The sequence below is a fragment of the Triturus cristatus genome, chromosome 12 (assembly GCF_964204655.1).
Source record: "Triturus cristatus chromosome 12, aTriCri1.1, whole genome shotgun sequence".
NCBI classification, from domain to species: domain Eukaryota; kingdom Metazoa; phylum Chordata; class Amphibia; order Caudata; family Salamandridae; genus Triturus; species Triturus cristatus.
Window position 1 is genome coordinate 26218084 of NC_140595.1, and position 24390 is coordinate 26242473.

Below are 24390 nucleotides of genomic sequence, written 5' to 3' on the forward strand. Positions count from 1 at the left end.
GAGGTGCTCAGCCCCGCCCCATCCCCGGACCCCCCGCAACCCGTTCCAGACATAGTGGGGTGCTTTTGGGAATGCGCTGGCTAGAGTGGCAGAGACTGTTTGGCGGTGCTCCCCGTGTGGGCCCAAACACTTTAGCTGGAGTGTGGCCTGGGAAGCGCACCTTGTCGTATGGGGCCACTAATGTCAGGCAGTGCTGATGGTGCCCAGTCAGTGGTGACACGGTAAAGTACCACAAGAACAGAACCCGGTAATCGTGGGAGACTGGGACAGTGAGTGGGAGAAGATAAACAGTTGCGGCACTCTGAATACTGAATTGACTTAACGTTTCAGTGAATGATATCTAGTCTACCTCATTATTACTAACCATGGGCAGGGAAAGTCAAGAACAACCTCAAAGTCCGGGAGGACAGGATCTCGCTCACCCCCCTCGGAGACCTCATCTGGACACTCTCAACAGAAGGAGGTGGAGGCAGCATCTGCTCCCCTGGTGGATAAACTGGACAGGATCCTAAAGGAAATTTGCGATTCACGCTCTGCGATTGAAAACCAACTGGGCACAATCTCAGTAGAACTTAACCTACTTAAAGATGACCATAGGAAGCTGTCAGATAAGGTCAAGAACACAGAGCAACTATAGGACACGGTGGGGCCTCAAGTGACAGAGCATGATGGACAATTGAAACAAATGCGCCAACAAATAGAATCCTTACAAGCACTTACTGATGATGCAGAGGGGCGGGCGAGACGCAACAATCTTAGGATAGTGAGGGAACGGAGGGCCCAACCCGACAATTTACATAGAAGAATGGCTGAAGTCTTCAGTGGCCCCTACGGGGCTGTCTCCACATTTTACTGTAGAACGAGCCCACCGAGTACCCACGCGCCGACCAATACCTGGATCAAACCCACGTCCAATATTGTCTATAATTGTGAACTATAGAGACCCGGATCATGTGTTGCAGGCGGCAAGGGAAAATGGCCCACTACAAGTAGATAAGGCAAAAATGTTCGTATACCCGGACTACACACTGGCAGTTCAGCGGAAACTCTTTATTTACGGAAGTCAAAGCAATAGTCCGAGTGGCGGGCCTAACGTTTGCACTGCTTTTCCCAGCCAAACTAGAAATTAATTACAACCAGCATTCTTTATTTTTTGATACCCCTGTCAGTGCATGTGATTGGTTGGACACACACTTCCCTGATGTATTGTCCGAGACACGTCTGGAGACAACACAGTCAAAATCTCAGCGGGCTCCCCGGAGGCGCAGGACAGGCCTCATCATGCAGAGCACAGGATCCAGTCCCCAACCTCAACAGGTAATGGAGGGCAGGCAGGAGGCCCTCCAGTCTGCTGAGGCGCTCCGAGTCCCACGTCCACCTATCAGTACTAGCCCTTCTGATGAGGCGAACAGAGACTCTGACTCAGGAGGTAGTGTGGCATTATTCCCGTCAGGAACTACGCAACAGCCGTTGGGCTGAACCAGTACGGTAAAAGAAGGAACAGTGCCCCTATGTAACTGCAACACACTCAACCAGTCTTACAGTTAGGCCACAAGTGACCTAGGTGTATTTCTAACCAGGGTATATTGTACAGTGATTAAGACATAATGCCTCACACACACGATGGGGGTAGTATTTAATTTCTTAGACCTGGCCTGTCTTGGGCACGTATGCTTATTGTATATTAGTGCTCTTGTAAATTGAGCACCCAGCTTACCCGACAGGCGAAAGCAAGAGTTAAAAGTGTATTATGTTGATCTTTTTTGTACAGTTTGGTCGGGCGAAGTTAAATCGTTGGACCCAGTATTGGGATTTACTTGTATTGTTTTTATTGTTGCTGCACATTCTGATGGAGGACCGGGGGGGTGTCTGTGGGGGCGGGGTTGGGGGGGCCTTTTCGCATAATAGCTGATGTCAGTTGCCAAATTATATACGGTCATATCCTGGAATGTCCAGGGGGTGGGGTAGGTCCAGAAGCAGCATAGAACAGCTTTACAACTCCACCACAGCAGGGCTCAAATAGTATATCTCCAAGAGACGCATTTAATACCGTCAGAGACTAGCAAATTGCAAAAAAGATGGAGAGGTCAACTTTTTGCAACGGCGTATTCCGCCTTTTCTAGAGGGTCCGCAATATCGATACGGGCGGGAGTCCACTTTTCCTACAGTGAGAGTAGAATAGACGACCAAGGCAGGTATGTTTTAATTCGGGGGACCCTAGATGGTGAGCAAGTAATATTAGGCTCCATTTACGCTCCAAATGTGGACCAAGACACGTTCCTTTCGCGGCTAACTCAGGCACTCTCAGACTGGGTTCAGTACCCATGGATCCCGGGTGGAGACTTCCAATGCGGTGTTTGACGTACATTTGGACTGATCCCATCCCCCATTACCTAACACCAATGCTATGACGCAAGCTACTGCCCTGACCAGATGGGCAAGGGGGTGGAACCTTTTTGATGTTTGGAGGTCACAACACGTGAATATGAAGGAATATTCCTTATACTCCCAACCACATAATTTGAATGCCCGATTGGACCACTTTCTTCGTACCCCGGATTTATCCCTTGGACATTCACCGTAATACTTATTTGGGTAAAACCATTTCTGACCACAATCCCATAGAACCGACATTAAATTGGGGCCGAGTACCCACGCCTATACCAACGTGGCGGCTGCAGCCATTGCACTTAGAGGATCAACTATTTTGCCCCACATTAGCTGAAACCATTACCACGTATTTTGAGGAAAATGAAGGTACAGCCATGACTAGGTCGGTAGAGTGGGAGGCTTTTAATTTAACAATACGGGGGGTTTCTATGGGAAACTTAGTGTGAGCTAGAAGGTAGGTGGTTAGAGATCTCATGAAGTTAGAGGATACGTTGCAAGCACTAGAAGTGGCAGCCCAAGTAGATGGGACGTTAGCAGAAAGACTGCAAGAAGCCAGAATAAGGTATGCTGAATTGTTAGAGCGGCTGAGGACGACTGAATTAAATGCTTATATGCTCCTAACACACGCTGAAGTGGACAGGGCTAGCACGTTACTAGTGTGACTGATCACACCTCAAATGACTCCCACTCTAGCGATATATAATTCACAGCACACACTGGTTACTTCTCAAACTGATATTTTCAGGAACATTATACAAACCTCTACGCAGCTCCTCCCCGAGATTTGACTAATGCAACAGCGCATTTTCTTGGGGGAATTGACCTCCCCACTATAAAGGATTAGACCGCTAAGGAGCTGGCAGCCCCGATTACCTCAGCAGAGATCCGCGCTGCAATATAGGCGTTCGCAACAAAAACATATGCCAATACTGATAACCATTCACACTCAAAAAGTATACCAAAATCCAGATGACCTAAACACTCTGGTTGGAAAAAATGTAATTTTATTTTTCTTTATCAAAGTATTAATTTCTTTTTCTTATTTTTAAACTTTGTATTAATGAAAAATTGCATTTAGAATTCAACAATACAAATGAAATACAATTATAAACATACACTGAAGACACAACAACACTTGACACAAAGACAAACAAATGTGATTCGAAGGTAATACAAATATATATACAATAGATGAATTATCTAAGCAGCTCTTGTTCTAAACGATTTTAGCTTTCTTGGTTCAAAATAAACAGTGCCTCTGATTTATTTAATTATATACAAAACATTCTCAATTTATAATTCAGAGAACACATCCAAATGGTGGACCTACTGGGCTCACTTGAGATCTTCAAATTTCATCAAATCTCATTGATCGCCCGCTTTCTCTCCCTCGCGGTGTTATTGGCCAAACGGAGCAATGCTATGCACTGGCGCTCTCCCACCGGTCCCCCATTGGCGGCTTGGGTGGGAGCTACACACAAATGGGCGGCTGCGGAGGAGGAAACATTACGGGAGGAGGAGGTGAGAGGGACCCGCAAGCACCCCATATCAATGGAATGTGCCATGTTGTTATATAGAGTCAAGCAATTAACCCCTGGCGAAGACCCTAAAGACGACACACCTGCATTACCAGCCCTGCATACGCAGTCTTAAATCCTGACCACCCAACCCCTTCACATGCTGGGGATATGATCGCATACAAAGTAGCACCATAGCGCATACTGTCACAATGGCCGGTCGGGCCTAAGAGTCGATTCACTCGCAATTCATTGGGGCGTCACACCCACACGACTGGTCGAGCATTAGTTTGAGAGGCCTGGACGTGAACTTCCATGCACATCCCCTAGTTTTTACCTGTGTTACACCCCAGTTCAAGTGACATATTTTCTATCAGAGCCCATAGGGGACACACATTGTTTTTATATTTGTATTATTTCCTTTCCTTGCCAATTTTCCTTCAGTCTTTGCAGACGAAATGTGATACCGCATACTGTGCTATACGGCATAATTGATGGATGGATAGGTATACTATACAGTAGATAAAATCTGGAAATGTCAATAAAAATATGTTACAAAAAATAAAAAATCTCATTGATCGTGAGCAACATGAGGTTTGCCTATCTTTATATACACCTATTTGGTTTAAAGTGTAAACAGTCGACGCGTTTCAAACCCTTTAGACATGAATGTCGGGTTCTCAGGACGTAGAACAAGCAGCTCAATTTTCTTTTAAACGAACAGCAATCCCCTTAGTCACCAGCCGGTGAACTAAGTCGCCACAGGCAACTTGTGTATCTCGATGATGGTACTACTTTGTATATTCACTAGTGTTTCTCTGATGTAGTTTATTTAAATATCTTTTGTTTTCCTCTTTCGAATCCTCGAGAAGCGGAATAAAGCTGCACCCCAGCCCGCGGGTTCACTTCCGGTAAATGTGAATAAACTACATCCGAGAAACACAAGTGAATATACAAAGGAGTACCATCACCGAGACACACAAGTTGCCTGTGGCGACTTAGTTCACCGGCTGGTGACTAAGGGGATCGCTGTTAGTTTAAAAGAAAATTAAGCTTTATGTTCTACGTCCTGAGGAGAACCCGACATTCATGTCTAAAGGGTTCAAAACGAGTAGACTGTTTACACTTTAAACCAAATAGGTGTATTTAAGATAGGCAAACCTCATGTTGCTCACTATCAATGAGATTTATTGAAATTTGAAGATATCAAGTGAGCCCAGTAGGTCCACCATTTGAATGTGTTCTCTGAATTATAAATTGAGAATGTTTTGTATATAATTAAATAAATCAGAGGCACTGTTTATTTTGAACCAAGAAAGCTAAAATTGTTTAGAACAAGAGCTGCTTAGATAATTCATCTATTGTATATATATTTGTATTATATTCGAATCACATTTGTTTGTCTTTGTGTTAAGTGTTGTTGTGTCTTCAGTTTATGTTTATAATTGCATTTCATTTGTATTGTTGAATTCTAAAGGCAATTTTTCATTAATACAAAGATTAAAAATAAGAAAAAGAAATTAATACTTTGATAAAGAAAAATAAAATAAAAAAAATTCCAACCAGAGTGTTTAGGTCATCTGGATTTTGGTATAATTTTTGAGTGTGAATGTGTTGGACCTTTGTCCTAAGGGTAGCTTGGCTCAGGTCAACAGGCTTACATCTTCGCTTGGCTTCTCAGGCTTGCATCCTACCCAGCTCACAATCTTGCGCAGCCCCACTCAAAAAGGACACTACACCGATTATGTGTAAGGTTCACCAAGGCTTTATCTTCTTTGTTTCTGGTCAAAACCAGTTTTCAATTTGACATTACCACCTGAACCATTACCTTACATTTACATTCGGACGTTTCTCTCTTTCCTGAGGTACATTAAGTCTTACAATGCACGATAAACTTTCTCAATCAGGGTTTTCAACATTAAGTCTTACAGTGCACGATAAACTTTTCAAACAGTGTTTTCAAAAACAAAAGCTTAACCCCCCGTCACATTTCAGTCTGGCAGTTCTAGGTATGACTTGACCTCATCACAGGGAATGTTATTTCTACCTTGACACCCCCTTACTACTTTCCCTAGGCCTATGTACAGCACCTCGGATGTCCCCCAGCAACTTAATTAAATATCAATTACTAATGCTTTTTAATGTAGCCATGGTAACAGTCCTGGCGCTAGAGATCAATGACATTTCAAGCAGTTCATTTCATATCAAGGTTGCATAGGCACTAATCTCCTCGAGGTCTGTGCTTGTCTCACTGGGGTCTCGGCTTCCAAGAAAATAACATTAACGGGTATATTTACACGCACTCTGAATTCAGCTGTGGGCCTCACAGCACTTACTCTCCCCCTCCCCTCTTCACCAGGCCCAGCTTACGGTACAGTCTCGTTGTCCTCCGCTCCGTGTGTTCTGCCGGAATGGAGCTGCTGTCCCCTCACAACATGAGAGACGGGTCTGTTCCTTAGCGAGGACTCCTTCCCCTATGGACGGCAAGTCTCCGGGAGCTTCTACAGGTTTCCCCCCCCACAACTGTTGGACCGGTGCCCCCTCCGCTACGGCTTCGCTACCAGCCAGTCGCGGTAACTTCAGTTGGGGCCCTGGGTGTTCCTCGTACTCCCCCCTCGGACCAATACAGGGCGCAGACTTCCTCACTCTTCTTGGCGAAGGGCGGCGCTTCGGCCCCTCTTCACGTGATCAGAGGACGGCGGCTTCCAGGCCGGGCCCGCCCCCTCCTCTTCCTGCCTCCTGAAGTAACTCTCGCCGGAGCTTCAACGGAATCGCTGACTCCCGGCCCCTCACCTCTTCAGCCCACGGGCTCCGCAAGTCCAATCAGAGGACCACCGGCCACTCGACCATGGCGATGGGGTCCATTTCAGGTAGGGACTCGACCCGGTCAGATTACGGGGTAATGAGGCTCCGGGAAAGTTGGACAATATGGCCCAGTCCTCCTACTGTGGCTGCGTTCCACTCCTCACAACCAAGGACAAAAAGGGGGGGGGGGGGGGGGTTACCGCCGAGGCCAGTCTGATCCTTCCACTGCTGCCAGGAAGGTACACGGGATGAGGTGGTCCTGGGCAACAATCTTAGACCCCCCCCCCCCTCAGGGACTTCTGCCACTAGCGAAAAACCCGGTATTCTGCTGCTCTTCCCTCTCACTGACTGCAGTCAGGGACCGGTCACAAGGTTAGGGGTGATGTTACTAGGTTTAGGACACTGTGCAGACCCTTGGACCTGTCCGTTCCCCTTTAAGTACAACCACCTCCTCACACAGGCGCCTTACTCCTGAACCTTCTGCAGTCCTCCCTTATCCTAAGATGGCTGCCCTCCTGCCACCTCTATTTATCACCTTGGGCCTGACTTGCCAGAGGGGCCCAGAAGGTTCCGGAACCTCCCATGGCAGTCATGGCCCAGGTGCTGAGGTGACAGTTGGAGCCACCATTTTGTGAATCCCACCTTTCTCATCTATTTTCCTCTGAGGAGCACCTTGCGCCTTTCCCTCAAGTGATGTGGAAGAGGCACCCAGAACCTCTACGTCAGCACCCAAAAGTTAGGTAGACCGAAAAAATGAGGAAGAGGGAAAGGGACAAAAATAATTTGAAAAAATGAGGAGGAAACTGCCAAAGGGCTGACAGGTCTAACAGAATGGTTATCAGTATTGGCATATGTTTTTGTTGCTAATGTTATATAGGTCCAGCCTTACTGAGTAGGGGTCAAACCCTTTCTTGTTATAGCAATAAAGACGTTGGCACGTAATAAGACTCCGGGTTCAGACGGTTTACCAGTTGAGTTTTTCTCCACCTTTGCGGAGTCATTGACTCCAAAACTGTTACAACTTTACACCACCTCACTCGCAGAAGGCACACTGATCCCCACTACTGGAGAGGCGATAGTCACATCCCTATTGAAACCAGATAAGGCCCCCACTGATCTTGCATCATACAGACCCTTATCAATACTCAACACCGAATACAAAATACTTTGTAAAATCTTAGCATCAAGCTTACTTCCTAAATTAATACACCCGTATTGTCCACAAGACTTGGAATTATAAGAGACAAACTTATTCATAATGATCAAAAAGGTTTTATTAGGTGGGGACAGCTACATGACCTCACTCACCAACTTATCGGAGCCATCGACATTGCTACTCAGGAAAAGACTCCACTTGCAGTTCTCACCTTTGACGCTGCTAAAGCGTTCGATCGAGTGAATTGGTTATTTTTGCAGAAAGCTATTTCCCATTATGGCTTAGCGGAGAATTTTTCGAGAGTTATAATGAACATATATATGGCTCCGGTAGCTAAAAAAGTTCTATCGAAAGAAATTCAGATTAAAAGAGGCACGAGAAAGGGCTGTCCGCTTTCACCCCACCTTTTTAACTTAGATTAGGAGATCTCAGGAAATTATCCCTGTTAAATTCAAAGGGTGGGTCAAGAAAGTGGCGTTATACACACCGACGCCTTAATGGTTTACACAAGCGGCCTAAAAAGTCTCTCCCTATCATAAAAAACTGTTCATAGAGTTTGGGAAATTTTCCAGATACCAAATCAATCACCAGAAGACGGAAATTATGCATTGGAACATGGACCTACCAATAGCAGGATCTAAAAACAGAATCAAATACCTGGGGATAGAAGTTTTAAAAAATATTGACTAAATTGCTCAAGTAAATTTGAATTCAAAAGTAAAGGAAATGAGGAAGCTAATACGATCATGGAGCGGTCTATCTCTTTCTTTTTTGGGGAGATCTAATGTCATCAAAATGGCTATCCTGACAAAGTTTACATTTTTATTCAACGTCATTCCACTAGAGTTTATGTCTCAATGGATAAAAAAAGATCCAAAGTGAAATCAATGGCTTTATATGGGTCTCTAAAGGAGTAAGAATAGAGTGGAAAAAACTATGCCAGAGGAAATATCGAGGTGGCATAGCAAGCCCAGACTTCCTCACTTATTACAGAGCCTTCAAATTCATGAACATAAGAATTCTTTTTAGATTACATGACTTTTGCTCCTCCTATTGGAAAGTTGCCACTGACGAGGATTACTGTCTCTACAAATTTGGGCACCCAAAATATTTTGAAAAAGTCAAATTAAAGGTATTGGGATGAGCGTTTCAAGTTATGGCATGAAATTAGAAAAGCATGGAAGATTCCATACTACAGTCGACTAGCACCTATGTGGAGGTCACCTGGAACCCCTGACTGTCTGAAAGACTCCTTAGAAGGACCACTGGAGGAAGCAGGATTAACAAAATGGGGAGAACTTTTTGACTCTGGAAATTTACAAAGTTGGTGTAGGAGAGTAGGGTCTGCTTTCTATGTTCACCCCCACTTTTTGCTTTTTGCTTTACTGGTTTTCGACTTAGATGTGGCTGTGGGCCTGCTAATCAGACCCACAGCCCTGCTGTTCTCTCTCTAAATTAATACTATGTACTTTAGGTGCATAACCCATTTGGATAGGATCACCTTATTGGCCCCTGTACAGTGTACCTTAGGTACCCAGGGCATAGGTGTACCCTAGGCCTACCAGGGGCTGCAGCATGTATTATGCCACCCCTGGCCTGGCCTTCCATTATGACACAACTGGCTGATCACTCAGCTGGGGCAAGGTCGTGTAATCACTCCTTGCTTAGGTGTAGTATTCCTATACCTACCTTACATATAGACACATGTGTACCTATCAGCCACTCCTATGGCAGGCCTTAACAATCCTGGAGGCAGAGTGCTTGGTAACATGTGAGATGGTGCTCTAGCATGAGCTGAGCCTGTCTGCAGCTTTCGGAACCATGTCCTTATAGCTGTTCGATGATATAGCCTACCATATACTCTTAAAGTGCCTTATAATCTTAAACGGTTATGGTAACTATGGTTTGGCTTTATCAAAACATGTCGTGTAAGGTGTCTAACACTTTGGAATAATACCCCCATACCATTTCTGGGGATGAGGATATTATCCCTCCCTTCTAGAGGGAGAAGACATGTTGAAACCTACCTACCTGGTTAAAGTTAACCAGAGCCCCAGCATCACAAAATGGATGCTGCTGCCACGATACAAGTCTGACCTCCTGCTGCTGGGAGTGATCCCGGCAAGGGAGGCTTGGACAATAGGTTTCCTGCCTTGGGAGGTGCGAGCACCACCCCAGACAGGCCTTAGTGTATTGGGGCAGGGAGGGCTGAAAGGAATGAGACATGCCTGGGGCACACAAGGTGTCCCATGCATAGTCCAGTTCAAACCGGTGCTGGGGCACTCCAGCCCCAGTCCTGGCGCGAAACTGGACAAAGGGAAGGGGGTGTAACCACCCCCCTCCCAGGTCCCACCCATAAGGCGTGACCTAGCAGGCAACCCAGCCCCCCAGATTAGTATAAGTGTGGTAGCTGGGTCCCAGGAGATTAGATTATCCTGAACCTGCAACTTGAACAGAAACTCTGGACCTTCGACATTCGACGAAAGAAGAAGACTGAAGAATCTCCCTTGTGGCCAAGGAGTGGCTACCCTGTGCAAACAGGCACCATCAAGAGACTTACCCTTTGCTTTGCTGAAGTTCTACGAGGGATCGACTGCAGAGCCTGACCAGAGCCTTGACTTCCAGACTTCTCCGACCCTGATCCACATCCACAGCCGAGCTGAGATCCGTGGAGGCGACGTGGGACCGGCTACCTGGGAAAAGTGGCGACTATCTTCCAGCGCAGCTTCTGAGGCACCCTCGAAGTTGTGCACCAGGGATTGAGAAGCCCCAACCCCAAGCACCATCTGCACCGAAGATCAGCCCCCCACACTCCACGAGTCCTGCGTGGGGCCCTTCTACATTTTCCTGCTTGCCGTGTCTGTCCGGTTGCTTGCCCGTTGGCTAGCAACCTTTGCGACGACACCTTTGATTTTCCACTGCTGGTTTGGCTCCTCCAGACTGGCTCCTGCTCCTCTGCAAAAGAGAAGCACCCCAGACCTTCCTGGTCTGCACCAGAAGCAAGTCCTCCATTCTTCGTGGGTTCCGCTTGCCAAGGCTTGGTGAGTCCTAGTTCGACTTCGACGCCGCCGACAGCAAGAGCCTTCGTGGGACAGCTCGCCTCCTGGTCCTGGTCGTCCTCGACGTCTCCTGGTACCCGTGGCTGCTGCGACAAGCTTCACCTCTTCGCCTGCAATCTCCCGACATTGCCTGGTTCCTTCCTGGTTCCACGTGGTCACTGGCTAGTGACCCAGACTCTGTCCCTTCTGCTTGCAGGTATCCTTCCTTCTTGATCCCGGCCTTGGGATCCACCGGACACTCTGTACTGACTGCCTGTCAGCAACTTTCCTTCAGGCATCCATAGAAGTCCACGGCGAAACCCGACGCAAGTTCACACCTATGCACCCGCCGCCCGTGGGCTAGGTAACTTGGGTACTCCGGTGCTCACAAGGGTATTGACTATCCTAGGGTCTAGTTTCCGAGTCTCGACTTTCTAGCTATACCAGAAGTGTCCTAAAACTGCTTATTTCAGAACTGTACTATTTCTATCGATTATACGCATTACGCGTGAGTGTTTCCACTCTGCACCTGAATCCCGTGGGCCTCCCACTTCCTAACTGTTGCTAGTGTAGTGTAGCCCCAGCGATTCCCTAGGCCTAGGCCTATCCTATTTCCGTGACAGTGGTCCTTATACCACTTCTTTAGTATATGGTTTGCGTGGCCCCTAGGGCCTAACTGTATTACTTACCTGTGTGACTTAATGTATGCTTGAATAAGACTGTGTTGTACTTACCTCGAATCTCATAAAGAATGCTGAGGGTTTGACTAGAATGAATACACTTTATTTTATATATATATCTGTTGTGGTGTCCTTTCATTTGGTATTCAAGGGATTATATATGGTATAACAGCTGGCTTCACATGCCATACAGAGTTTAGCCTAAGACTGCTCTTGTCCATGCTACCACTAGGATAGCTGGTCTATAAGGTTGACTTTACAACCAATCACCATAAGGGTGGTTTGGACTGATATAAGGTGTACACTAGAACTGGTGACATCATACATCAGGCCAACTTCTCACAGTTGGGACTTACTGCTTGAAAGAACAAAGGGGAAAATATCCAGGTTCAAATACCATCAGCTGGCGAGTTTGTCAAAGGATCAAGAGAAAAACCTGGAAACTACTAGAAAATTGGAGGAAGAAATACAAATTGTTCCAACAAGAAAGGAGACATCAAAGTGGTACTGGTATTTGATTCAGACAGGAGGTGACGAATTTACAACCCCAGGCAATGTTTTGAAAAAGATCTTTCCAGCTCAAGACTTGCAACAGCAATGGCAAGTATTCTGCACTTTTCTATGGCATAGTATAGTTTCTGCAGCCCTTAAGAAAAATCATCTTTTGACTTTACTCAGGTCATACTGGACACCGGAAAAGTTATCCAAAATGAATAAACAGGTGACGAAAAAGTGTCCAAAATGCGGGGAGCCAAAAGCAAACGATATTCATATGTTCCACCTGTGTCCTCATCTTGATATTTTTTGGGAAGAAGCGGGTAAGATTATTGATAAAGTCTTAGAAACAAGCATTAACATAAGAACTTTTACCGTTATCTTTGGCATTTTGTACAATAAAGACTTTACTACTGTATTAAGTAAAAATCAAAAAAAACATATTGGTTTTAATTTTATCAGCCAGACACGAGGTGTGCGTAAACTGGATTCTTGCAACTCCCCCTAAGGTGGCAGAATGGCTTTGTTCTGTAGAAAAGGTTAGGAAATTAGACAAGTCTAGAGCGAAGAGTAAAAGGACCAGGCACTGGGAACTTTGGGACAAGAAGATGAGGTAGGGTAGGGAGGGATGTCCAATGATTTTACCCTATGCGATCCAACAAATTTGAGGGAATCATCATGGTGGGTCTGTGATGGATTAACTCAAAGAATTGGAAGGTTCTTAAGACACGGTCTCACCTCGACATAAAAGGGTGGTCTCCATTCACTCGGAACAATTAACGGCAAGGTGATCTTGTCCACCATAACTGTAAAAATCGCATAAATGACATACCCACCCGACGTGGAATTCTGTCTAATGCTCAGGTGTGGGGCTGGACACAGGCAGGGACAAATTCTGTTGAGGACTTCTTTTTAGATGGTAATTTGATGCCCCACGATGAGTTTGTGAGGACTAACGCAGTGCCAGACACTTTGTTTCTCATACACGCAACGATCAAACAATATATTCAGAAGTACTGGCTAGTGTACCAGAAGGAACCCCCTACATTTGTAATGTAATGTAAATTGGAACTTATAAAGCGCTAAACTGGGATGTATGTCGTTACAACGCACACTTTTACAACGCATGCACTTACAACGCATTTTTTACAACGCAACATCCATTACAACGCATTCCATTACATAGCATGACACTACAACGCATTTTTAAAAACTACCTTTACAACGCATTCCATTACATCGCATACTACCTTTACAACGCATACCATTACAACGCATAATATTAAATTGCATTTAAGGTAAGTATTAGATAGTATAGGGGTAAAAATTACTTTTCTAACTCCAGGGGGTGCAACAGTAGGGTAAGTGTTGGATAGTATAGGGGTAAAAATTACTATTCTAACTCCAGGGGGTGCAACAGTAGGGTAAGTGTTGGATAGTATAGGGGTAAAAATTACTATTCTAACTCCAGGGGGTGCAACAGTAGGGTAAGTGTTGGATAGTATAGGGGTAAACATTGCTATTCTAACTCCAGGGGGTGCAACAGTAGGGTAAGTGTTGGATAGTATAGGGGTAAAAATTACTATTCTAACTCCAGGGGGTGCAACAGTAGGGTAAGTGTTGGATAGTATAGGGGTAAAAATTACTATTCTAACTCCAGGGGGTGCAATAGTAGGGTAAGTGTTGGATAGTATAGGGGTAAAAATTACTATTCTAACTCCAGGGAGTGCAACAGTAGGGAAAGTGTTGGATAGTATAGGGGTAAAAATTACTATTCTAACTCCAGGGGGTGCAACAGTAGGGTAAGTGTTGGATAGTGTAGTGTAATATTATGCGTTGTAATGGTATGCGTTGTAAAGGTAGTATGCGATGTAATGGAATGCGTTGTAAAGGTAGTTTTTAAAAATGCGTTGTAGTGTCATGCTATGTAATGGAATGCGTTGTAATGGATGTTGCGTTGTAAAAATTGCGTTGTAAGTGTAGTGCATTGTAAAAATTGCGTTGTAAATGTTGTTCCCCGCTAAACTGTCACTCCGCAAGGAGTATCCTGGCGCTAAGGAGATTGTGGTGAGAAAGGGTCCAAGGCGTACTTGTATTTGCTATGTTAGATCATTGTAAGACACCAAGCATCAGGGGCATTATAAATCCATGTCTTCAGAGCCTTCCTGAAGTGAGTTTCTGTGGTTTGTAGTCTTAATTTGAGTGGGAGAGCATTCCAGGCCCTGGTCCCTAGCGCGGCGACAGTTTTTCCACCCTTTGTTATTAGTTTAAAGGTGGGAGGTTTGAGGAGGTTAGCTGTCGAAGATCTAAGAGTCCTAGTAGTGATATAGGGGGAGAAACGGGCTGAGAGGTATCTAGGTCCTGATTGGATTGTGGGTCTATATGTGATTAGGAGGATTTTGAAGAGAATTCTCTTGTGAATCGGAAGCCAGTGTAAGGCTTTGAGAGCAGCAGATGCTGAAGCTCTACGTGGAAGCCTCAGGACAAGCCGTGCCGCTGCGTTTTCAACCACCTGCAATTTTTTTACTCTGGATTTGTTGGCTCCTGCAAACAGGCTATTGCAGTAGTCTAAACGCGACAGAATAAGGGCCACTGCAACCGTTTTCTTTGCATGGAGTGGAATCAGATCAAAGAATTTTTTTAGTGATCGAATAAGGCTGAAGCATGACCCGGCGATTGCCAAAGCGTGCGGGAGGAAGGAGAGTGCAGTATCGAACTGTACGCCTAAATTCTTAGCTACCTTAACCATATCTGGTGGGGAAGTAGTTCCCTCTGGCCACCACATATCTGGCTGGAAGGTTACATCTTTCCCAATGGGAAGGATTTCAGTCTTATCGGTATTACATCTAAGGAGATTGTCCCTCATCCACTGGGCAACTTCAGAAAGGCAGCATTTGAAGTTCCATTCGGCGTCGGTATTGTTGTTATCGAGGGATACAATCATTTGAGTATCGTCTGCATAGGATGCTACTTCAATTCCGAAGGAGCTTATGAGGGAGATGAGTGGGGTCATGTAAATGTTAAACAACAGCGGGCTCAGTGAAGAGCCTTGTGGAACTCCTGTTATACTTTTCTCTGTTGAAAGGAAAGTGCCAAGAGTCACTGTTTGTCTGCGGTAAGTAAGAAATGATTTAATCCATTCCAGCGCAGACCCTATGATTCCAGCGCGTTCGAGCCTCTTTAGAAGAATGTCGTGCAAAATGGTATTGAATGCAGCCGATAAATCGAGTAAAATAAGGACTGATTTCTTGCCTTTGTCTGCCAGCATTTTTAAAACGTCACTGACTTCCAGAAGGGCTGATTCTGTAGAGTGCTTGGGGCGAAAACCTGATTGTTGTGGGTGCAGGATATTAGCAGTTTCAATGAACTTAGTAAGTTCCCCATGTACACATTTTTCTGTAATTTTACCTAGTAGAGGGAGCAATGAAATAGGCCTGAGATTGGAGAGCACGGAGGGATCGATGTTTTGTTTCTTTTTGAGAGGTTTTACCAGTGCCAGTTTACACTCGTCTGGTACTATTCCCGTGCTTAATGAGGAATTAACTATATGATTTACAACTGGGTTGACTATATCAATGATTTTATGAAAGATTATGGGGGGCCAGGCATCTAATGGAGAGCCAGATTTGCAGGATATGATAGCCTCATGGGTCCATTCTAAAGGTACCGGCTCGAAGGTTTTAATGCAGTGAGCAGTATCGAGGGCAGCTGATTCAGTAATATCTTGACTGGGAATGGTTAAAAAGTTCTTTTGGATATTAAGAATTTTTTCTTCAAAGAAAGTGGAGATGTCATCACACAAGGTTTGTGAAGGGGGCAAATCATTCTGTTGAGCTTCGGGGTTGGTAAAAGATTTAATGATTGAGAAAATAATTTTTTGATCTGAGTTTGCCTCCATTATTCTCTTAGAGTAATATTCTTGTTTGTCAGTTCTGATCTGGAGGTGGTAAAGTTTTCTGCTCTTCTCATAGGCTGCTCTATCTGCACTGCTATAGGCTCTTCTCCATTTCCGCTCCTGTTTCTTACAATTGAGATGATCTAATGCTAGTTCGGGTGTGAACAAAGGGGCCTTCAGGGTCTTTGATTTCTTAGCCTTATCGTGTTTCTCTGGTGGCATTAGGTCATTACAAACCATAGTAAGCCAGGAGTGTAGGAGGCGAGAGTCCCCCCCTGGATTTCCTATCAGTGCAGGCGTAAGTGCTTGTGCATGGGCTGCCAGCTTCGGGTTATCAGCTAGTTGAGCCCATTTACGTCTGGATTGAGGTTTAGGGGATAGTATGGCAGGGCGACTTTTCTGTAGGGCCCTGACTGTGAGTGGAATGAGGAAATGGCCTGACCATATCATCGGGAGTGGGGTGTCTACTGATAGAGCCATAAAATTGGAGGAGACTCCGTCTAGAATATGACCCGCCTGATGTGTTGGGGCCTTTACCAGTTGGTGTAAAGTAAGTAACTCTGTGCTTTGGAGAAAATTGTCAACTCCTGGTTCAGTTCTAGATTCTAAATGAAGGTTAAAATCACCTAGCAGTGTAAAATTAGCATATCTAAGCAAGAGGTGGCTTAAAGAATCTCCGAGTGAGTCTGTGAAGGCGACGCTTTGGCCTGGGGGGCGATAAACCAGTGCTCCTGAAAAAGGATGTAAAGGCATTTAGGGAGATGCAGAAACCTAAGCTTTCAGCACCCTTAATCGAGTCCAGGTCAAAGCTGGAGCAGTGTAGTGAGCCATGTAGGATGATGGCCAATCCACCGCCTCTGCCATTCAGTCTGTCCTTCCTGTAGATTTTGTAGTCAGGTGGAAGCGTGACTGCAACATCGGGGTTACACCAGTCTTTCAGCCATGATTCAGTAATAAACAGGAAGTCAAGTTGCTGGTCTAGGTTTAGGTCCCTAACATCCTGACAGTGTTTACTGAGTGATCTAGCATTAATTAGGCCTCCTTTAATTTGAGTTTTTTGTACTGTGGTTGGTAGGCTTGTCCTGTTTATAGGAATGGGAGTGCCCCCAATGAAACCCGCTCTGCAGCTATAGCAGGACCAGTCCCCCCCAGAGTATATCCGGAGCAATGCGGCACTTACAGTGCCCCTTAAGGTTTAAATGTTTCAGTGCCTTAGGGCTGTAAATATAATCCAGCTTAATTTGGGCAGTAAATCCTGCCCCTGTCGCCTCCTTGGCGCGGACGGGCGCAGACGGGCTTGCCTTTGGCGCGCCCGCTGCGCGCGTCCGGCCCAGCATGAGACTAAATAGCTGGCCGTGCGTGGGAAGAGGCGAGGTTCCGGTCTCACTACCTGAAGTAAACCTTAAACCTGGGCAAAACAGATCAGCCTGAGGGGGTGGGTCCACTTCCCTCCACTCAAACGGCAGGGTGCTGGCATTGGACCGGGGAAGCGGAGACGGAACAAAGAGATCAGCAAGAAGTAAGTAAGAAAAAATGCTTCTAAAGGGTTTGGTTGCAGTGATTACCTGAGACAATGCCTTCAGCAGTAATAGTGTGCGTGCGGGCTACTGGGACCGATATAAATGGCAGGGTTTACACAATTCAAAAGTTAAAAACGAATTATTCACTTAGTAACATTTCACAATTTAAAATAAACAGTTAAAAAACGAGCTATTTTGAACAGTGATAAAAGTAACACAGCGCAATACGAGGAGAGGGCTTCTCTCACCTTCCTACTCCCTATTCAATTGTTGCGGACCATACACATAATGGGGCACGGGCGCCACCTTGTTGAATGGCTGTACCGAGGACTGAGGGAGCACCTAAATACACCACTATTATCTCTACAACAGAAATGGGAAGTGGCACTGACACGGGAATTAGAGGATAGGGAATGGAACTTCGCCCTAGAGCATCCTTGAAGGGTGTCCCGTAACTTCAGGCTGAAGACAATACAACTCTTAATATTACACAGGGCCTACCTCACACTGCTAGCAATTGAGAGGATGTATCCCGCTGCCTCTGCGGACTGACCCAGATGTTTTCATCAACCTGCAGACTTAACACACATGTTATGGAAGTGACCTACCTTGGGGAAGTTTTGGTCGGAGGTCACTCTAGGTCTATCCCAACTGACGGGACGCTCTCCATGGACTACTATGGAGGCGTGTTGGTTGGGCCTTTTCCCTCTCCCGAAGAAGGCGACTTTACTGCGCCGCACTGCGGGCTTAGCCTTGATGCTCGCCAAACGATTAGTTACACAGTGCTGGAAATCTCGCACAGCACCACAAACGGGTAAATGGAGAGAGGAGGTCTTCAGATGGGCCATGGCTGAAGGGGAAGTGCTTCGGCGTGAAGAATACAGGGGGTTGAGAACGAAGCCGATCTCTCTCGAGTGGGCTCAATTAGAACAGTTTAAAGCAGAAATGGATGAGGTCACAGTAGGTCCCCAGGATTTGTAGACTGACTAAACAAGCGGTGCCTGATTCTCAAATGTGATGTAGCCTGGACGTACAAGTGTCTCCCCCCCCCCCCCCCCCCCCCTATTTATTCCCCATTCCTGGTCTTTCTTCTCCCCCTATCCCTCTCCTGAGTCCTCTCTCTCAGTATCAGTATATTTGCCCGGACGGGACCGATTGAGTAACGGCGGCAAAGTTTAAAGATACATCTTGTTTTTTGGGTGGGTTGTATTGAGGGTGGGATTGCAGGGGTTGGGATTCGGGGAACATAAAAGACGATAGAAAGACATAACCATGTATACTGTATCATGCAAATTGGTTTACAGGTAAATGCTTAGCCCAATCGAGGATAAATACAGCATGCTTGTTTACTCAAATATTGCATTTGTATGATATCATATATACTATTGTATACTGGACTTCTGTAATATATCAGACAAAAGAAATGTTGGAATGTATACTTTGATTGCATACTGTTGATTTCAATAAAAAACTGTGTTAAAAAAACAACCAATATTTCTGCAGCAAGGGACTGTCCCCAGATTCATAATCTTACAATCGTTAACGAAGTAACATACTGAACCCTTGAAAAATATTTTTTTTCACAATTTTTTTAAATACAATTTCCTTTTTCTAAAACCTAGTTGAAATGGGATTCAAACCAAAAATCTCTTCCAAAACTGCAGAATCTCCGAAATGGAGGTCAGTCTCTTTAAGATGTTTTGAGGAAAAGATCAACCCTCAATCATAAATTTTACCTTCGTCCTAGTTTCCATGCATAATCATGTTGCCAGACCATCATGTCATCAAACCTTTGTGGCTAGAGAATTACTATAACAATTAAGTTGTTATTCCTCCTGAAGCAAGGGACACTACAGATTCAACTCTGAGGTAGGTATTTGATGGTTAGATCAGGCAATAAAAATCCTGAACGGTGCATGGCCTACCTTAGAATTGGCTCTAGTATTCAAATCCATATAACACACAAAAAAGTATGCACAGATCCCAAAGGAGGTGCTTTATTTCAATAAGAGTAACATCATGTAAAAGCACTTTCATAAGTGTCTGGTCTGTGGTAAATAAATCTCTTTGAAGGCACACAAGCAACCTATTCAGTAGCAGTCAAATGCACTTAATCTTTCTTGAATCGACTGCTGCTAAAAGGTTTCTTAGCTCTGCCCTTGACATACAAGACCAAAAGCATGCTTGTTGTACTAGTAATTTTAATATTTTCAATGTATCATCTGGATAATATCCAACAACGTGAAGCTTGTTGAGTAAGACCCTCTGGATTAATGAAAAAAGCTTGCAAGGAAATTCTGAGACTGCTTTAAGCAAGAAGGAAGAGTGAGTCCAGAGTAGTTCTTCGTCTATGAAAAAACATTAAAAGCTCATCCATTGACAGTGCTGGGATTTCACTAAGCCTTCTCCCAGAATTGACAGCTAGCACACTACCTACCAAGTCAGAAACATGTCACATCAGTGCGCAGCCTCATACAGGGAGCTCAGGAGCTTAAACAGTACTATGTTGAGTTACCATCAACATTATGCATAACTTTATGAAGAGCGATAACTTCAGGCATTGTTGGACCAGTGGGGAAATCCCTAACGAACTCTGGAGAGGTGTCCAACGACTGTCAGAAGAAAGACCTTGAAATTCCTGAACCTCATCTCCAGTTTCTCCCCATAAGATTTGGAGCCCGTTCCACAAATATCATGGAGTCCAATTCTATACTCTTTTTCCTCAAGAAGATGCTGGGAATTCCTATTGGATCTGTTATGCAGGGAGGAGTTAGGCTGCGGCGCCAGTGGCGCCATATCCTGCGCTAGAGGTGGTAGGTATTGATGGAGGTGGCAGCAGTGCTGTCCAGGGTTGTGGCACTGTATACCAGACTGAAACAATGTGGCATCTGCACTGGGTCCTTTGGTAGAGGTCAGAGAGGAGTTGGATCCAAAAGCATAACCATTTGAATCATGTATGGAGCCGTTGGCCCTGAAGGGCGCCAGCTGATATCAATGCCCTTGAGTAGATTGAACTCATAGCGTTGTGAAACGATGAAGGGTCCAAATGTGGTGCCAGGAACTAAAAAAAAAAAGTCTGGCGCTGCAAGCTCAGGCAGTAAAGGCAGCGGCACCAAGGTATGCCCGAAAGTCTGAGACCGATCCTGAAGTCACTGAATATGAAGATGGGGACTTGGAGCGATGCCCAGATCATTTGTAGCGCGGACGGTCAGCCCTGGCCATAAAGATCTTTGCTTCCAGCTCCTTTATGTCCCTGGGGTGCACAATTTGGCAGTAAGCACAGGCCCGGGAGGCTTAGTTAGACCTCAAAGTCCAACAGCAGGAAGTCCGTTATGGACATCTATTCCTCATAATCCCTATAGATTTAAACCCCAATTGTTTTTTGAAAATTTTTTGTAGGAGGGGACATGGTGCTGCACTTTGGTAGTTTTTTTCTGTGAGGAAATTCCCAGAGAGAGTGTAGCTCCGGATCTGCGTCGAAGGTGCAGAATAAAGGAAACTGATGCTGCACCGTGGCGGATGCTATATGGCTTCAATTACGTGACATGTCGCCACTTCTGCCATCAATACAATACAAAGCCGGCGCCCCAGTGACATGCAAGCTGTGAGATTTCCGGATCCAGTCTGGCATCTGGGATTGTTCGACAGGTGAGGAATCTGCAAGTACAAGTATCTGTCAGATGTGTCCCTTTACGCCCCCTCTCAACCCGAAGCTTAACTAATACCTCTCCTGGCCTTATAAATAGCTGACTGGTGTAAACATGCATGTAAAGATCTACGCCGGAGTGCCATACACCACAGCCAGTTGGAGTACGTAGACATTGCACTGGAAGGCAGAATGCTGTGGAATCGTAATAGTGAGCAGCGGTACAGGGACTATAAATGTCCAGAGCTGGAAGATTCCATTTGTTTATTTGGCAGATCAGAACACGAAGATAGTGCTGAACAGTTTAAATAGATGTGAAATGATCAGTTTCCCTTTTACTAATGCTCAATGTCCAGTTATTGTATAAATCACATTATTACAATGCAGAACTGTAGAGAGAACACTAGCAGTTAGCTTCGTACAATGATTGCTACTTCTAGATTTGCATCATTGAAGACAAGATATTTTAACACGGGAAATATATTGTGGATACACACAAACAGTTACACAGATACTTGCCTGTATGAAACTTCTTCAGTGTTTCATAAGTGAAAAAACTCAGTCCAGCATATGGAATTACTCCCAGCATGGTTGGAAAAAAGCCCCTGAAAATGGTCTTCAAGCCTTCTTCTCTAGAGATCCGGATAAATACGTGAATGATGTTACTATACCTGTCAAACAGTGCGAGAAAAATGTATTCAATCATACGTTACAAAACAAATGCAAATGGTTTTAGAAATACAGAACAGAACCTTCAAAGCTTACGTTGTTCAAATTATAAGTAATAGACTTTTGAAGCCCAGACTAAAACAAAACAAGCAGTCACAAAAAAAACAGCAGAGATCCAGGTCATGCGCATTAGCAACCTCCCATTAATTTACTTTAGGCAACAAAAGGAGAGAGGAAGAAGGGAATTTGTACGAAGCAAACCAGCATTGAAGCAAACGTAATGCATCTATGAAGGAATCATTCACATTCAATCTTGCATCCAGCGTTGAACACCTGCCCATTTAATTTTTACATTTTTTTTTTTAAAGGATTTTATATAGTCTCTTAATTCAAGGGCAGCTGTGGTTTCAACAGAACTATCAACACGTGTATTTTTTGTTTTTTTCCACTAGCACAGACTGTAGTTTAAAAAGTAACCATATTGCATACTCATTTTTCAAAATGAGACAGAAAAAAAAAACTATTTTAGGTTGACCTGCACATACCAACTGCTTGTGCTGACTTACATTTCCTTTGGTGTGACCGCCATACGAGCCCGTACCATGTCCAATGGATATGTTAACATAGTAGCTGTTGTACCGGCAAGAGATCCAGCTATAAACCTTGGTAAGGGCGTCAGCACTCTAGAAGAAAACATCAGAGTATCTAATAAAAAGGTGCAGTAAAACATATAAATTGCATGTGAATGAACTATGCAAGGCATAGCGAAGAGGTGGATACAAGTGCTGACCCACTGCTGATTAGTGGGGTGTAGCGGGAGTTACTCCTTAGAGGACAACCTGAGGGGATCTCATAAGGACCGTAAGAGACCCTTATACTTTAAGCCCGCCTTTATGATTCACAGCAGCAACCATCACAAAAAGATCTAAATTCCCGAGATCTTTAGGGTCTGGCATTTGGATTAGAATTTTCGGATTAACTATTTATAGCCCAATTGTGGAAATTATGCTTCACTTGTAATCTGAATTTGAGGAATGCTTAGCTCAGTGTTTTCAATATGTAACTGCAATCCTTGAACTCAGTCATCACAACCTTGACTTTGAATGTTTGACTGTTTATTTATTGAACTGGGAATATGTAATACATATACACTCTGCCAACTAAGACTGAGGTGCAGTAAACCTATTGGAAATTTGTGCTCGCCCTGGAAGAGCTAAAAAAAAAAAAAAAAATAAGACTTCTCCTATGGTGGTACCTTTTATAAATTCTCTGTTGACGACAAGCAACAAACAGTTCAAACGTGAAGCAATGAAAGATCGAAAGCTTGAGAATTAAGAAAAAACAAGGGTTTCAGATACTTTTGAAAAGCTATTTTTTTGCCCCTAAGTTTTCTTAATTTTCTTTGTAATATAGTAAGAGACTAACACCCTGGTGAGCGAAATAACACAAAATCTGCCATATGATTGAGTGTTTCATTGACATGATGATGTGAAGGTGGGTAAGACCTTCAAGTACGTCCGTTCTTCAATGAGGAACATGCATTTAAACTGCAAACGTACTCTTGCCAAGATAACTAATGCCAAGAAAAACACCCAGCTTTTAATTAACAAAGAAACACTAGTACTTGTATGTGCACAAAATGGGGGAAAAGAACCTTATTAAAAGGGCCCAGGTTAAAAATAAAAAAGACTAGTCAACGAAAATCCACACATTATGAAACTTAATTAGTACCTCTACTCAAATATCAGTAGTCAACTAACCATTATCAGATACAAAAGGACCACACCACTGCCAATTATAGTGAAAATCTAACAATATCTACAACCATTCCTCTTCCCTACTGATCCCTGAGAAAAATGTAAATGCTGACACTGCATCTTATATGAACACAAAGAGATGTATGTAAATGAAAAATCATGAAGATGATGAATTAAACCTACCTGATAAGAGAAGAATATGCCTTACACGACTTTATAAAAACCTCATACAAACACTCAAAAGAAGTCAAGTTCAAGAACAAAACTAACACTCTAAAATTCAACCTCATCAAACAAAGACCATATTAAAAATCTAGATGGAACATTCATCAATATCATCATAATGCACATGACTTCTGCAGGAAACACTGGCCAAAAAGAAATGGTTATTTGTTATTCTGGTTCTGCATCGCAGTGATCTTTACTGAAGTCATAAATGTTAGAGTAATTGCCCGCTGCCTGCAGGTACCCCCAAATATTTAATCCACATACTTATTTATAAATGAAGCCGGAAAAATATCATAGCCCATGTTATGGAGGACACTTCTGAGGTCTATCATAGACCAAATGTTTTCCCTGAAATGTCAGTATTCCAAAAGAAAAAACTTCTCAAAACTATATTGCAGCAATTAAAATTCAACAAGTGGCCCCTAAAGAACAAGTTACTAACCTTTGGCAACGGTTTCTCTGCTGTATACAGTGAGCACAACCACTACAAGAAGGGTTTGGATGGGGGAGCTAACAGACCTTTTGGGGTCCAATTGGTGAAGCCTTTCCTCTTCTTTAGATGGATGTGGAGGAGGACAGAAAGCAGGAAGGGC

General features: G+C 44.3%; 1 protein-coding gene across 4 annotated transcripts in view; it reads right to left on the reverse strand.

Moving 5' to 3' along the window:
- SLC25A42 (solute carrier family 25 member 42) overlaps positions 1 to 24390 on the reverse strand; it is a 147223-nt gene that overhangs the window by 13872 nt on the left and 108961 nt on the right. For all 4 annotated transcript variants that reach the window (XM_085639358.1, XM_085639355.1, XM_085639356.1 and 1 more), the window contains exons 6-7: positions 22379 to 22495; positions 21663 to 21814 (exon numbers count right to left, since the gene is read on the reverse strand). In XM_085639358.1, coding sequence (XP_085495484.1) covers positions 21663 to 21814; positions 22379 to 22495 — 269 coding nt within the window. The remainder of the gene's footprint in view (positions 1 to 21662; positions 21815 to 22378; positions 22496 to 24390) is intronic.